The following is a 15,595-nucleotide window of genomic DNA, read 5'->3' as shown; positions in this document are numbered from 1 at the left end:
CAAACTTGGTCAGCACTAGTGGAAAAGATACATAAAGGAGAAGAAAGAAGGTAGAAATTTGGAAGTTCCAAGAAAAACCATCAGGAATGGCTAGAGAGTTAGACATTCTAACATCACGATCTGAATCTGTCAGGGCGATGCCCATTCAGAAGACGAGATGACAATAGGTGCCAAATCAGATTTAATTAGAAACAAACTCAGGTGAAGAATAGAAAGTTACTGTATATATGATCAATCAAAAGGAGCAGCAAGTTTTCCTACTGCAGCCAGTAAGTGAGGGATTGCAATCTATGGTTGGAGAGGGCTATGAAGCTTCATCTCCTAATTCTATCCATTCAGCATTTTTTAAAAATGGCTTTTTTTTTTTTTTTTTTGTCTCTTGACACCTAGCACATGTTCCCAGCTTCAACGGGAAGTGAGAAATGCATGTGATTAGCCATCTGTGACTGAGAATTGGGAAGTGGCTGCAGTGTGTTGGGGTTACTACAGTAGTTTGGTGGTTTGATGGAAATGATTAGTATTAAAGGGGAAAGAGAAACAACTGCGTCAGACCCAGATCTCCCAAAACTGCCTTAGGGTGACAGCTACATCACAAAAAACAGCATCCAGAAATTGCTTCAATATACATTATGAAAGAAAGCGGAGAACATCCCATGACAAAAGCCCAGAGAAAGCATTTGTTCTGAACAAAAGACACCAAGGCACATCTCACCTCTGATTCATGAAGGTGCAGCGCCCTAGGTAACACCCACTCCATGTTGGGCCATGCTCACCACATCACCCTGGCTAGCTTCTATCTGAGGAGCGTTGTGCTTGTTGATGCCCAATACTGATGTTTCCTTGGCAGTGTGCAAAGCAAAGCAGTCTTAAGTAGCAAGTGCTTCCTTGGCCCTCTTTTTCACATCTCTTTACCCTCACGTTGGAGATACCCACAATGCAATAAGTTATTACACTGAATCCCCCAGAGGATTCAGTCCTTTCCCATATGTGCATTAACTGAGACACCCTTTCAGATGAGCTTACCGGGTTCAGGAGGACTGTCAGGAAGAGTTCACCACCACGAATGCTCTTGTCCAACTCCTTCGAGCCACCAGGATATTCATTATAGAAGATAGTGTGAGTAAAAAGACCGCAGGTCTGTCGAGGCAAAACCTGACAGAGAAAAAGAAAACGAGACTAGATGCAGATGCAGCAGAAATCCATGAATGTGTCAAAGCATCCCTCAATAGATCAATACAAAGAGTAAGGGATATAAGTAGCATAGGTTCAGCGGACTCTGATATTTCTTCCAGCCATTTACTCATCACAGTGCAAACGAGTCAGTTGAACCTCAATTTAGTCTCGTTGTGCTTCATTGTGCTCTCCGTTCAGTACTGACCTCTGAATTGCACTGATATACAAAAAACTGGCTTTAGCCAAGTTCCTTCACTTCACTCCATGATTTTGGAAACACGGGTGATACTGAGATTCATGTGTGTGGTGTAGGTTATCAGGAGAGTGTTCCTCAGGCAGGAATTCTGCCCTGCCCAGGAGCCCATGGGCTCCGCTTCCCCAGCTGTGCTCACCATGATTCCATTATGGATGAATCCACGCCGGTACCGGGCAGGTCGCAGGTGTGGGTATTCCTCTGTGCTCGTTACCTGGATGCTCCAAACAGATTTCCACGCCTCATAGAGTTGTGTGTGGACAGGATAAACCCCAGAATGATGTGGAGCTACAGCATAGCCCAAGTCTGTGGGAATCCCATGCTCCTGAAAGCAGAATATGCAACTTGATCATTCAATATTGAACTATCCTTACTAGGGGTCATACTTAGCAACAGCCTTCAAGTTGGAGCAAAGGGACAGAGTAGTAAGAAATCTCTCTGAATTAGGAAACATGAAACGCTTCTTGTACTTCTTGCATTATACATCTATAGAAATAGGAAGGGTGATTCCATATCAACAAGGACATTCAGCACTTGGAACAGCTGCTGCAAGAACAATCTTGTAGCTTGCACGTGTGATAAGTCAGATTAATTCAAAGCCTCAGGTCAGGCTCCTTGGTTACTGAAGACAAACTAATCAATGCTGTTAAGTGACACAACTCACTCCCACAATGCCTAGACCTAAGTCACTAGAGGAGGAAATCAAAATTTCCTTAACTGTTATAGAAGGAAAGGAAGACAACAGCTGGGATCTGCCCTGAAGACAGCAATTCGAAGAGAAGCAGGCATGAAGTAAGAGGCTGCTCAGGCTGAAGATATTGGGCCTGAAGCTATACTAAAATTACAGGAAATATCTGAATTTCATGGTTTTTAATTCCACTATGTAGTTCTGGTAACAATATGAATGATGACAGCTCTGCCCTCATGGTGTACAATAAAACCAGAGCCCCTAAATGAAGCAACAGCCTTCCTTTCCCACTCGTAGCCTGTTTTATGTTAAATACGTATAATTGTGTTCTGCGCTTTGTCTCTCTTTGCAAGAGACTGCAATGTTACTTAAGCATGAATAGAAGGAGACTAAATTGTTTCTATAATGCTGCAACTGTGCTCTGAATTCAGGATCATTCCAACTCTGCATGTGTCATGGGAACATGAGACAGCAGCCTGCTATTCCCAAGGGGATTACCATCAACAGAACCAAACTAGGGGTGAAAAGGACGTATCTTTTCAGAGAAACATGTACACTACATTCAACTCCGTGCTGTAAGCACAAAGCAGGCATTGTCTCAGCAATGCAGGATGTTCAAGGTTTCCCCCCTCCTCTGCCAAAACCCATGGAGTTTCCCCTGGACTTCCTAGATAAGTAACTCCCTCCAGCGCTGTCTGGGGAGGCCAGAGCCAGGCCTGGTAGCACACAGAGAATTTTATGCTACCATGTAGGTGACTTTGTACAAAGCCACTGTGCACAAGGATGGAACAGGAAATGCTTTCTCACTGCCAGGGTTTATACATTAATTGGATTTGGATGGTAATGCTACAACAAGTTCACACCTCAGCAAACCAGAGCCTTGGGATTTGCACCCTGGAATGTGGCGGAGCTGCCTGGAGCCATGCAGGTGCCAGGAAACACTTCCCACTGCACAGGCAGGCATGCGAATTCTATTTCTTGCCTGAAGACAGCAGGAGGCATGCACCTATTTAAATTTTCAGGGCAGGCTTTTTTAAATGCAGCTGTGTTACTAGGCTAGTATTTGTGTTCAGCAGGGTCTGAGCAGCTACTCCGTGGGAAGAATACTTTAGGATTAGTACTATAAAGGAGATAAAATGTGATGCCCCTTACCACAGCAAACTGTTTGTTGAGCTTCATCTGCTCAGCCAGCACAGTGACGTTGTGGAAAAGGTGAGGCTGCATGTGACTCCACATGTGAGGGAACCACCAGAACTCCTTCCTGTGCTTGAGCAGCATGTCATCCCCTTCATCTTCCTCATCTGTACCTACAAGGAGCAGAAAGGAAGCGTAAAAACACAAAGCAGAAGAGGGGCTCTGTGTTTCTAAGCAGTAGCTAATCCCCTGCAATGCTGAGTCGCTCCAACAGAGAATCAAGATTTAATGTGTTACACACACACATACGGGGAGCAAGGCAAGGAGCTGCCAAAAGCTGCAAGTGCTAGTAGAGATGCATCAAATCCGTCAAGAGCCACTAGAGAGCCACATGGGAATGTGCCCCATACATTGCCATAGCACCATGCAGCAACTGCAAACATCTGGGCTGTACAGAGGTGTGGGGACAACGAGGTGCCAGGAGCTTGCTTACCTGTGTGGTAGAATTTCCCTGAGAAGCCCAGGTTGAAGGTGAAATTTGGGACTAAAGTTCTCAGCTTATTCTGGGTGCTCAGCAAAGCCTGTTTGGATTAAAGGAAAAAGAAATGGTCATACTCAGTTGTTCTGTAACACTCCTCTGTGCTCTGCTGGTGCCCAGTTCAGCCTGAAGTATCAGAGGGGATGGAGCTAAGGCACTGCTATCTGTGGGTTGGAGCAGGGTAACCCAGGGTTCCACATACACAGCCCCTCCGTGAGGTACCACCTTGCCTGACTGAATGCTGCCACTTTAAAACCACAGCCACATACATCCCCCACTCACGCTCTCCACCTCACTGTAAAGGACCCAGAGTGTCTGTGCTAAGGCAAAGGGACAAAAATCTCACCTCCATGGAACAGGCCTTAAATCTTCCCAGGCTCAACCTCAACGCTCCCTTCCTCTCCCTTCTGGGCTGGGACCTTGCTATTGAACCCATGACAGAGAGGTATCCCTGGCTCTGTGTCCCTTGAAAGTGCCAAAATCCTTTTACAGCAGTAAAGTTTCCTGGATTCTGGACAGAAAGCCTGGGGGAGCTGACATTCACAGTCATGTCATCTCCTGCAGGTTCTCTCTTGCTCACTTGTGTCTGCTTTAAACGTCTGAGGTAATTGTTACAGCCAAAGGGAAGGAGCCCTGTGCCCCAACCCCAAGGTCTAGCGCACAGAGTAAGACAGCAGACAGACTTGACAGAAAAAAAGCAGCTCAGTGTGCAAGAAGGACACAAACTAATTCCAGCCAAATTTCTCCTGTTCTAAAAGAGTAAAAAGTGCAGCCCTGAAATGCATGCTCTGCTACTACCCGTGTGCTTTGGGGAAACTGTCCCTGGTGGAGCTCCCTACGGGAGCAGTTCTTAATCAAACAGGGACCTGGCAGGAGCGCTGCTGGCAGGTGCCAGAGGCGGTCCCGTCCCAGACAGTTACTTACATGTTAATAGCTTTTCTAGAAAAGCAGCGGTTGCACCAAGGTGATGACTTCTCAACAGCAGATTTGGGCTAAATGCAAACATACAAGCAACTTGGCACACAACACTGCAGAAAGCATCCAGACTGCACAGAGATGGGCACATCTTCCTTCAGAGGTGTCCCTCCTTTATGGGGCACAAAGGAGCACAGCGGCACTGCCTGCACACAGCTCACGCCCTCTCTGAGGGCCTGAAGTAACCAAGCTTCCACACCTTTCCCTAGAAGCACTTAATCACTTCTTCCACCTCTCCACACAAACCAGATGCAGCCTGGGACAAACTTGTAGCAAAGATCCCCACTCCTACATGAACACACACCTACCACATCCTCATCCCAGTTCCCACCCTGGAGTGGTATTTAAGGGACAGATGGCACATGACATCTCCAGTACCCACCACACGCGCATGTGAGGCTTTAAAAGGTGGCCCGCCAGCAGCACTGCTGGCTGAAGCCTTCCTTGCTGCACAAGATCCAAAACAAGCAATGGGAAGCCGAGTTCCCCTCCCGTAAGGCTTGGGGACTCAACCCCAGACCAGGGAGCACAGTTTAAGAGCTGTGCACCTCTCTGCAAAGAAGCCAGCAGGGTGACAATACCACTCCTGGCGTAGGACCAGCACTTGGAACACATCGCCCAGTACCTTCAGCAGGAAAATGCCCCCAGAGCTGTCCCAGGCACATCCCATTCCTCAAGCTCGGGCAGGGAGGTGGAGGGAGGAAAGACAGCAGCTAAGAGGCTTAGCATTCCTCTGCATGGAGGGAGATTTAAAGCCTGGCTGGGGTTACCATGACGACACATCTGACAGTAAATCCCAAAAAGCTGTGCTCTGGCAGGCAGCAATCCTTTGTGTTCGGAGAGGGACCCAGGGAGAGCCTGCAGAGTCCTGCCCTCCTGGCAGGTGTGAGTGGTGTGCCATCCCTGCATGGGTACTGCTCCTTCTCATGGCCACAGCCATGGGGTGGCACAGCTCATGTCTGAATAAATGTCTTTCCCCTGCATGGGATAGAAGAGACAAAGGTGCCAAGCAAAATATTTGGAAATTCCTTCCAAAAAATGATGCATTCACCATCCCCTAGCATATGGGAACATGTGAGTAGTATGGTGAGACAAGGCAGCTGTGGGAACGGGCTAGGAAGATGGCACTTCTCTCTTCTGACACCTCTGCACTCTGCTTTTCTATAAGGAAGGATGAATATGATCCTACTAATAATATCTTCCAGGTGACTCAAGTGGCATTTCATTTATAGCCATAACGTGCCCTGAGATTCTTAAGTGAAAGGCAATCAAGGAATGTGGAGTACGTTATGCAGTAAGATATAAAATAACTAGCCAGCTGCAAACAGATCTTCATATTTAAGACATTTGGTACTGGACACAGAACTAATAGTTTAGTTGTCCCCCATCTCTGAAAAGGTAAGTTTCTTACCCTAGAAAACCAACCTCCCAACCCCTCCAAGTATTTCTCTTTTCTAACTATCTTCCCTCCCCAAAATCCTTCTCCTTCCAAGAGGTATGTGTGTCCACCTACAAGCCCTTCCCTGTCTCAGCTCCCTGCTAGAAACAGAGGAAGGCTCACCCCAGGAGGAAAACATGGGGTCTCCAGGAGATTCTCAGAAAAGTGCTGCCCATCAGAGCTCATAAGTCCACGGCCACCAAGGCCAGGCTGACTTCCCACTTGTCACATCCCATCAGAGTCTATCAGCTGCCATCAGTAATACAGGGCTCAGCTTTAAGTAACTCTGCTATGAAATTTTTATCTTCCAAGAGTGTTTGCAGTGATTTTAGCTGCTTCATACCAACCCTGAATATTACCTCCCCTATCTCAGATCTCTCTAGAAAGCAGCAAAAGAAAAGTGGGAAACAAGGATGAAAGGTAGATCCTGGGGACCCTGAGGATACTGTGAGTTTAGGAAAACAGTAAATGGACAAATGAACAGGATAAAAAATGGAATAAAAAAACTAAGTGCTTTGACATGCCCTTCTCAACTGCTCATGCAAAGTATACTAGGAACGTGTTGCAGAAACACCTTTTCCATACGAACTGCCCTTATGGACAGCAGAACATTCTCAAAAGATTTCAAAACAGATTCTCAGTTTTTCTGCAGTTTTCTCACTGCCTGGCAGTAGCACTGGCACAGCTCAAAACAGTGCTGTCAAAGAGATTACCACCAGAGAGGCAAAAAATCATCTACTTAATTTTCTTTCCTCAAACCTAATGCAGACCAGGAATGATCATAAAAGCCAGAAGCTTTTCCATTAGAAACAGCTAAGTCTTTGTTGGCCGGTTCCATGGAGGTTTGGTAAATTCTGAGGATTACGATTTTACAAGAGACCCAATGTGGAATAATTGATAAGAGAAGGTATTTTCCAGGATTTTTTTTTTGTTGTTGTTAATTACGTGCAGCTCAATCCCTGTTAAAGCTTACAAGGAAAAAATATTTTCCTTGTGCAACTCCCAACCGCTTCACTTAACTGAGGAGTGCAAGTTCTTGCTGCAGCCCTTCGGCAGAAACAGGAACTCAAGGGGTTATCATCTTTAAACTAAAAGCAAACACGATTCCTTTTTTTCTTTTGAAAGATAAAAAGCTAACCAGCCCTCCTTTAAGCATCACAAATGAAAACATTGCTCCTCTCACTGAGGACAGCTACCACAGGCATGCATTTGATCAAATTATATTTAGCATTTTCTTTTAATAGTCATTTTGTCTGGGAAGCTCTTTGGATGCGGGCCTGCATACGGCAAACAGGCTCATTGGGATAGCAGAGTCAATTTTAAACCTTCACGCAACCTCCAATCTTCTAACCACTGCTACCCTGACCACTGTAATCTAAGCTTTAAGATAAGGAGCTGTGTGTTGAGATAGCAGCCCTGAAACACAGCTTTCATATAAAAGGCCAAAGAAAATGCCAGCTGTTTTGTCACCATTATATTCCCTGCTCTCCCCACAGCAAGAGACTATCAACAAATCCATGTAGTTATTTCTCGCTTTTAAAAACTAAAAATTCATTAACCTCTCGTGGCTCTGCAATCAGAGAGCTTCTTTTAAATGGATAAATCTGGGCTTTATCTGCTTTGCCCGAGATTCACTGCTTACTGATCACAGATTATTCCTCCATTTCACCCCGTTAAAACCCAAACAAAGCATCTTTTGGAATTATCTTGTCTGGGTTTGTTTTTAAAATCACTAGAATAGCCTTTGTCCCAAAGAGCTGTGGCCAACTATCTCCTGTTTTCTCACACTGGTCTGTAACCCACACAAACACCACGGAGGTGGGAATCTCTGCAAGTCTGGGCGAGAGGGTGCAAGATAAGATTGTGATCCTTCAAAAAATGTGCTTTCAGAGCATTTTAACATCTCAAAACACAAGGGCACTGTAGTGAAATTAAGGAAATGGTAGCATTTCCTTTAAAGGAGTATTACATCCAACCGTTCAATTTTTCTATACCTGCTTGTTTGGGAACACAGAGTTATGGTCAAAGGTGGTCGTAAAGGATCGTTAAAGAATGAAGCAAGTAAAACAGTCAATGGTCTGCAATTAGAGGTGCTTCAGGTATGCAGCTTCAAATGAATTGAAAAGATAATGCTAGCTCTAAACACAATACAAAGGCTTCCTTTCCCCTAAGCTAAACTTGGGATCAGAGCCAGAACTTGGTATCTCACACCTGAAGAAAGATGAGCTGAGAAATACATCCTGCATGGGTGTGTAAAAAATGTAGAAAAACCTAAATAACAAAACAAAACAACAGAATGTACAAAAGACTCTCAGTGAGGTGTGAGTGCTCTTGGGAACACATTATGGATGTGGTTCAGTTCGAGTTAAGGGGATACACATGCAAAACATTACTTTGTTTATACCTTTGCCCCTAATGTTCTGTGCCCTTGGCTGCAAGCATACAGCGTGCTGCATTTTGAAGGTCTGGAAACACGCTGCTATCACAGCCCTGTTTGCCATCATGGCTGGTGCCAGCCATTCCCTTATGGGCTTATTTACAGGCTTCAAGCTAAGTGTATTCCATGTGTTGAAGAGGATACAGGACAGACCATCACAGGCATCCTCATCCTAAATTCAGAGATGCCAGCTACAGGTCCTACAAAGCAAAATGCTCCATTTAAACCTGAAAAAAACAGCTTGTTAGGAGTATCACATACTGTGCCTCAGCATCTTTGCAGGTTACTTCTCTGTGTCTAAGATGAGAAAAATTGTAGCAATCAACTCTTTCACTCAAACTAAACGCAACCTTGACAATCCTGGCATACCACACACATGGGGATTTTATCTGGGGCCTGTGATTTTCTGGGGATTTTACCTCTACATCAGACACTTTCATGCGAGTGCCCTCTTTTCCCACAAATATATCATCAATGTCGACAAGGAGATAGCGATCGAGCGTGAGACACAGGCGCTTGCCAGTCAAATAGGCAATGGCATCCACGAAAATCAGTTTGTGCAGCCAAAAATTGAGGTTATTGCCAAAGAGAACCCGCTGGATCCCATCGTGCAGACCCAGGTCCTGCACCACCGTGGCATGCAACGCTTTGTGGGTGGCCAGGTGGGCAATGGACTCCGAGGACTTGGTGCTGGCCAACAGCACCGGCTCGTAGGTGCTGTGGTTCGACTGGAACACGGTCCAGTCATCGCCGGGCAGGGGACCCTGCTCCACCTCATTAGCCCGGGTGACATAGAGCAGGGGAGCGCTGGGGTTGATGTGGTAGTCCCGCAGCCCCAGGTTGGAATGTAGGAAAAGGGGGAAACCCTTGAGCTGTGCACTGAGTAGGCTGTTCTCGTTGGCTTTGAAAAAGCCTATAATCCCCACTCCATACTCTACACAGTATTTGTCCAGCAGCTCTCGGTTCCAAGCGTCCAGATTCACATATTTGAGGATATTCTCATAGATAATAAGAGCATAGCGTCCCCTATCTTTGTCTGTCAGGGTGGGCATATCCCCTTTGCCAGGGGCGATCTCTGTCCTGTATTTAAACCGGCTGGATTCCAGGATGGCCACTATTTCCTGCCCCAGCTGGGAGTAAATGCTTTCCACGAAGACGAGCACCACAGGATCTGTGCGGGAGGTGTCCACAGATTTCGTAAGCCTCCAGCTGGCCTGCGGTGGGATCAGGATGCGGTGCTGGTTGCTGCAGTCACTGAAGGGCAGGGGTGGCGGCTCCTTAATTTTGGGACTGTTGGTGACGTAGTAAGCCAGGATGCACATGGAGATCAGGCTGAAGGCAATGAGCAGCAGGATCAATCTGTGGAGCTCCAGCTGTCGCACATGCCGCACTACTTTCCACAACTGAATCATGGTGAGGCGGGCTGCCCACCCCCTCCTCACACCCTGCAACCACGTCGCTCTTGAAATCTACAGTGCCGCCGTGGCAGTACCCAGCAGCAGCTTGCAAAAAAGAAAGAGCAGCTGCGGAGAGAGACAAAGCTAAAGCAAACAGCTACCAGGCTAGACTCCCAGGGATCTGCCATTTATCTCAAGTAACCATGGCCCTCAATTCCCATCGCTCTTTTGTGTGCTTCCTCCTGCTCTTCTCCTCTCACTCACGAAAGTCTTTTGGAGGAGGGAGGTTTCCTGACTCTTGTCTCCAACAGCAGATCAGTCTGTCATTCTGTGCACAAGCACTTTCAGCTCAGCCTTCCCAGGTGTCCCGTTTTCTCATTTAGCGGTTTTGCATTCACATGATGGCACCTTCTCTTTGCATCCTGCAATTTAAAAAGAAAAAGTCAATTCTCAGGATGGATTCATGGTATTTAATGTGCTTGAAATGAAATGGCAAGATCAGTAGGTGCAAACCTGTTCCCTGGGAAGTGACGCACACCTTTTGTACAGGAGCTTGGCAGAGCTGCAGAACAACCATCAGAGCCTCTGCAAGAGGCACGGGGACTCAGCACTCTTCTTGGGTGAGGTTCTCACATACCCCAGCAAACAGAGCCAGGGTATCTGGCCTTCCCCGACTCCTCTTCATGCCACTGAGCACATGATATGAACCCCTTTTATTCTAGCCTAGATTTCAAAATTAACAGAGGAGGGGAGAGCTTCACACTGTCTGTCTTGTCCTGTTCTAGCAATGATGTGTGGTTCCCTAGGCCCCCAGTATATGGATGTCCTGAACCCAGCAGGATGCTTCAAATTCCTGCCAGCGTTCCTGCCCTACAGCTCTCAATTTCCGTGGTTTCCACCCGCTCTATGAGGCTGCCTCACTTCTCCCAGGAACTCACGTTGTACCAGGGCTCTTGAAACACTCTGGGGATGCATCGTTTCCCAGGCACACAGAGGGCACAGGCTGCCCGTACACTGCCCGGCTCACCACTGCCAGCTGACCCAGCGGCAGGCGGAGAAGAAACACCTCCTGAAACCTTCCTCACCTTCTCACCCGCCACTCATGTGAAAGCTTCATGTTACAAAGCTCCCTCACCTCCTGCCTTGTGTTTATGACAGCAGACTACTTCACCATATGTTTTTATGTTTCCAGAATAAAATGTTCAACAAAGCCAACAAACACCAACCCATCTAAAATGCAAACACTACGGAAAGCGACTAGATTGACCCTTGGCTTGAAAATAAATTAAAATCACTGTGTAAGTTTCTCTCCCTTACCAAAATGTGACTACCTACAGCAGTAACACCCAGGCGTGCATTACTTGGGACACAGGCCTATTTTTGGTGAGCACCTGCTGCCCCTCCCAGAACAGGTAGGTCCGAGGGCAGCGCAAGAACACCCTGTACAAGAGGTGCTGCTCACCAAGTCAGCTGTGCCCGCAGTGAGCCCTCCGGAGCACTTTCAAACTTCTCTCAAATCTCTCTTACTCGCACACCCACACTCCTGCAGATGTGCTCCACCACATTCGGTCCCTCTAGCCACCTCCTCAGCCGGCATAGCTCCCAGAACCACGAGGCACCAGGGCAACAACAACAACAAGGAGTACTTCCAAAACAGTTCATCACCTCTTTTCCATTTCTCCCATTTCTGAGCCTTTTTATTATTATCATTCTGACAAACAAATAATATCAAAAGGCCAGTTCTTCCACGAGCTTCAGACAGACAGAAGGTTTTTTATGTCATGAGGGTTTTAACAACTAGCTCCAACAGAAAAGAAACCACTTGTGAGACAGATGCTTATTTTGTAATATGTATCACTAAACAGAAAGAAATCCTTCTGACTCAGGGAAAAGATCAGTTAACAGATGAGGCCAGAAGTCCCACTCTAAAGATTCCCAACTGACTCTTTTCCAAACCTTTGGTACAGCTTGAAGCAGAGGAAAAAACAAAACAAAACAAAACACAAAACAAGCAGATTTTATGTGAAATGATATAATATTGCTAACTTTGTGACAGGGGTGGCAAGTAGTCAGAGTACTCTTTATACAAGCCTTGTAGTGCCCATCAAGTGTTATCTATAACAACTTCTATGCTATAAGCTCAGAAGAGCAGGTACTGGCTTGCTTAGTGCATAACAAAACCTTAGCCCTGATGAGGGCTTCAGAAAAGCCGCAGTCTGTAAATATAAAATATATTACGTGCTATGTGCCACTGGATAACTTGAGACACAGCAAATCTTATTGAAGGTCACACTGCAAGGCAGCAAACGAATAAAGGTTAAAAAAATCTGCTTCCCAGACTCCAGATGGATCGAGTCTGCATCCCCAAATGGCCATCTCCAATGACAGAACTGGCTTTGAAGTCCAGCTCAGCCAGCGACAATAAGCTGTGATTTCTTCGACCCAGACAACTGATCATCTTTCAGTTTTTTCTCTACATACTGAGGCAGAATTTGGCAGGGCAGGTAGAGGTTAGACAGAAACATGTAATAAATGCTCTATCTTTTTAAGAGCTGAGTTCTGTACAAGATACCCCATATACGCAGCTCCAGGCACATCAGTTGCTATAAGAAGCGGTCTTCATTCTACTCCTGTGCAATAAATTCTTAGAAAACACCCCTCTCAGATTCCTACATACTCAATTTTGACTGAGAACACTGAGAGCTGTAAGTCAACATCTTCCTAAATAGCTCACGTCTTTTTGGTTTTGAATCCCATTATATGAAATAGAATAATCAGACTATTTTGGATTCCCAGATAGATTCCCGATCTTCACATGCATTACACAAGAAGTTGTTTTTACAGGAGAAAATAATGCAAAGAGGGACTTAAAAGCTCAGGAGCCCATGTGTTGCCTGCAATTTCCAAGCAAGTGCTTCCTGGGTGGAATTTCGAATCTAAACACCACGGTAGCAGTAAGAAAACAGAGCGTACCGATCTGCGTGGAAGCCTGGCAAAGTCCTACAGTACTTCTATGACGCTACTCTCACAGGCTGAATCTGGAAACCACTTCTCTGCTCTGGTTATACTCACTCACCTCTCCAACTTCATTTTTAGCATTGAACCGAGTCTCTGTTTTACAAAGAGCTGAAGCTTCAGATTCCTGGTTATCAGTTCAAAGATGAAAAACACAAGACAACCAGATTATTCTGTAGAATAAGGATGAAACTAGAGTTTAAGCTAGGCTGCCACACCTGCAGTGCCCAGCTGAGGGGCAAGAAGGAGAGGAAGCCCCTTTGCTGGGCACTTCTGAATCACAGCAGTGTTTTGATAACAATGACTCCATTCAAGCCTCTAGCGAAGCTCCCAAACAAGCCCCCATTTGTTACATGGGTAAGCTCGAAAAAACAAATAAAAAAAAGGCCTGTATCAGATTGCTGCTCAAGAATCTGTCAGCTCTGATCTCTTTAACAAGGCTTCACAGCCAGAGGGCATGCCAGCTGGCACAGTACGCGTTAAGCTCTTTGGGGACCACATCAGCTGGTTTAGGTTCAAAGAAAAAAAAGTAACAAAACAAAAACACCAACCAAAATTTATATTAAAAGTTAAGAGATGTCAGAAACCACCCATAAACAAAATACAAAGCCCTGAAAAATCTATACTGGAAACAAAACAAAACAAACAAACAAACAAACAAAAAAACAACATCACACTGAAAAATAATCCCTCTTAAAGGAAACAAAAATACCTGGCTCCTCTTTTGAGATCACACTCCTTGGAATCCAACACCACAAAACCTTCAGGTTTACAGATAAATTAAGGTCCTCTCCAAACGCCTTTACTGCAAGCTCGCCGGGACTGCCTGAGTGCTACCGGCAGGAGGAGGCAGTCAGAACGCACAGCGAGGAGGAAGTATTTCGTTGGTGTAAGGATGCAGGCTCAGCAGGCTCCCGTCCTACCAGAAAAGTAGCACTAGATCTGAGAGCATCAATTCCTTTGTCAGCTATCTCACAAACCACCAGCATTCAAACAAATGCCTTATAAAACTTAGATGCTCTGTTTCCTAGTGATATACAATGTTAATGTGAAACACTAACCGTTTTGTGAATTATCAGCTGCTAAACCACTTGGCAACTGATGTGATACGAATGTAAGATAATAATCGGAATTGTGTGGTTGCAGTGTCTGATCTCCAGATATTTCCAACGCCTTGAAATTATTGTGGGGATAGTACAAATGCTCAAGCCCAGTCAGCACTCAGCCAGAACCAATGAGCAGAATATATTTGGGGCTGCTGGTACACTCATGACAAGGCACATAGGAGATGGTGGATGTCATATGACACATTTACCAATAACTTCTGACATACAGCTCCCTCCTAGCTGAGCCCCAGAATGTCCTACCACCCTAAGACCCAGCATCACGAGTACATCTCCACATCTCTTTTATTACTTAGAATATAACCCAACTTTCTGAAATGCACAGTGGCAGGACCTTGTTCTTGTCTACAACAGCTCTAATTTAGAGGTCTTCTACGCTTCCTGCGAGACAGTTGTTGCTTTGGACCCCAGAGGGACTGCAGTAATTGAGTTACACAGTAATCAGAGGAGGAATCTGATTGATTTTCCATCCCATTCCATTTTAACGGTGTAATCATGACACAAAGTTCCTCATTTGCCTGCTTCCCTGTGAGACACTGCAACCTCTCCCTTGTCTGCAGCGATAGCCGTATGCCAGGCCTGCAGGTACAGCCGCGCTCTCCTGTGAATACGAAGCATCTGGTGCCATCAGCAGGGCACAGCGAGCCATGCTGCAAGCCCTCAGACGGAGGAGCGATGGCTGTATTCCATAAACTGGACTAAAAAAATATACTGGGGAAGTTACAGCCACGTTGTAATGTAATTGCCAGCCAAGCTCATATCTGGGCTCTGGGTGTGTGCTTCTGCTGGCATTCACTGCCAGTAAAACCCTGTGGTGAGGGACTGCCCAAAGAGTACCAAACTCAGATCAAAGAGGTGAGAAACACTAATGGTGCCTACCCTGCTCCGGCAGATCCACTTGGAGCCTTGAGGCAATGCTCTGCAATGCTTAGGCAAGTCCCCATGCAGGGACAGGCCTCTCCTGGTACAGACCTGTGGTAAGCAGGAAAGCTGCCAGCTGGCCAGCCGGCTTGATACCCATCAGCCTGATACGAGGAAAAGACCTGTGCAATGAAGTAGTAATTACTTTTTTTTTTTTTTAATTATCCCCAGACAGGTGTGCAACTTCGCACCTTCTACAAGAGCAACAAACTGCAGATCTGAATTAATTAAAACAAAAAAACAACCCCAAACCCACAAACAACTTCAGCCTTCAACGGTTGCTGATACTACCTACTTAACACAATTACTATGCAGCTATGTAAGTGTTCTGGTAGTGGAAGAGCCCACAGCAGGCTGAGCTTTCCACCAGCTGGCGGGATGTAACTGCTCTGCTTCTCTAACGCACCTGCTCCTATGAGACAAAGGAGGCACTTTCCTCGGAGATGCCCAAAGGGGCATCCCCAGTTCTTTCTTTCATGTGCTACTGAAGCTCTAATACCCA

The 15,595-nt window shown here is 46.0% G+C and overlaps 1 protein-coding gene across 8 annotated transcripts in view; it reads right to left on the bottom strand.

The window, feature by feature from the left end:
* Positions 1–15,595, bottom strand: part of NDST2 (N-deacetylase and N-sulfotransferase 2) — a 130,139-nt gene that overhangs the window by 13,275 nt on the left and 101,269 nt on the right. For 7 of the 8 annotated variants that reach the window (XM_027459795.3, XM_027459792.3, XM_027459798.3 and 4 more), the window contains 5 exons: positions 9,056–10,455; positions 3,742–3,829; positions 3,267–3,421; positions 1,566–1,751; positions 1,024–1,152 (listed from right to left, as the gene is read on the bottom strand). In XM_027459795.3, the coding sequence (XP_027315596.1) occupies positions 1,024–1,152; positions 1,566–1,751; positions 3,267–3,421; positions 3,742–3,829; positions 9,056–10,048 (1,551 nt within the window). In that variant the 5' untranslated portion in view covers positions 10,049–10,455. Of the gene's footprint in view, positions 1–1,023; positions 1,153–1,565; positions 1,752–3,266; positions 3,422–3,741; positions 3,830–9,055; positions 10,456–13,760; positions 13,882–15,595 lie in introns of those variants that run through there. The other variant, XM_038181260.2, reaches the window with a different exon arrangement.

Source organism: Anas platyrhynchos, chromosome 6, assembly GCF_047663525.1.
Source record: "Anas platyrhynchos isolate ZD024472 breed Pekin duck chromosome 6, IASCAAS_PekinDuck_T2T, whole genome shotgun sequence".
Classification (NCBI taxonomy): Eukaryota; Metazoa; Chordata; class Aves; order Anseriformes; family Anatidae; genus Anas; species Anas platyrhynchos.
The sequence above is the reverse complement of the archived record's forward strand: the minus strand, read 5'-3'. Positions and strand labels throughout refer to the sequence as shown.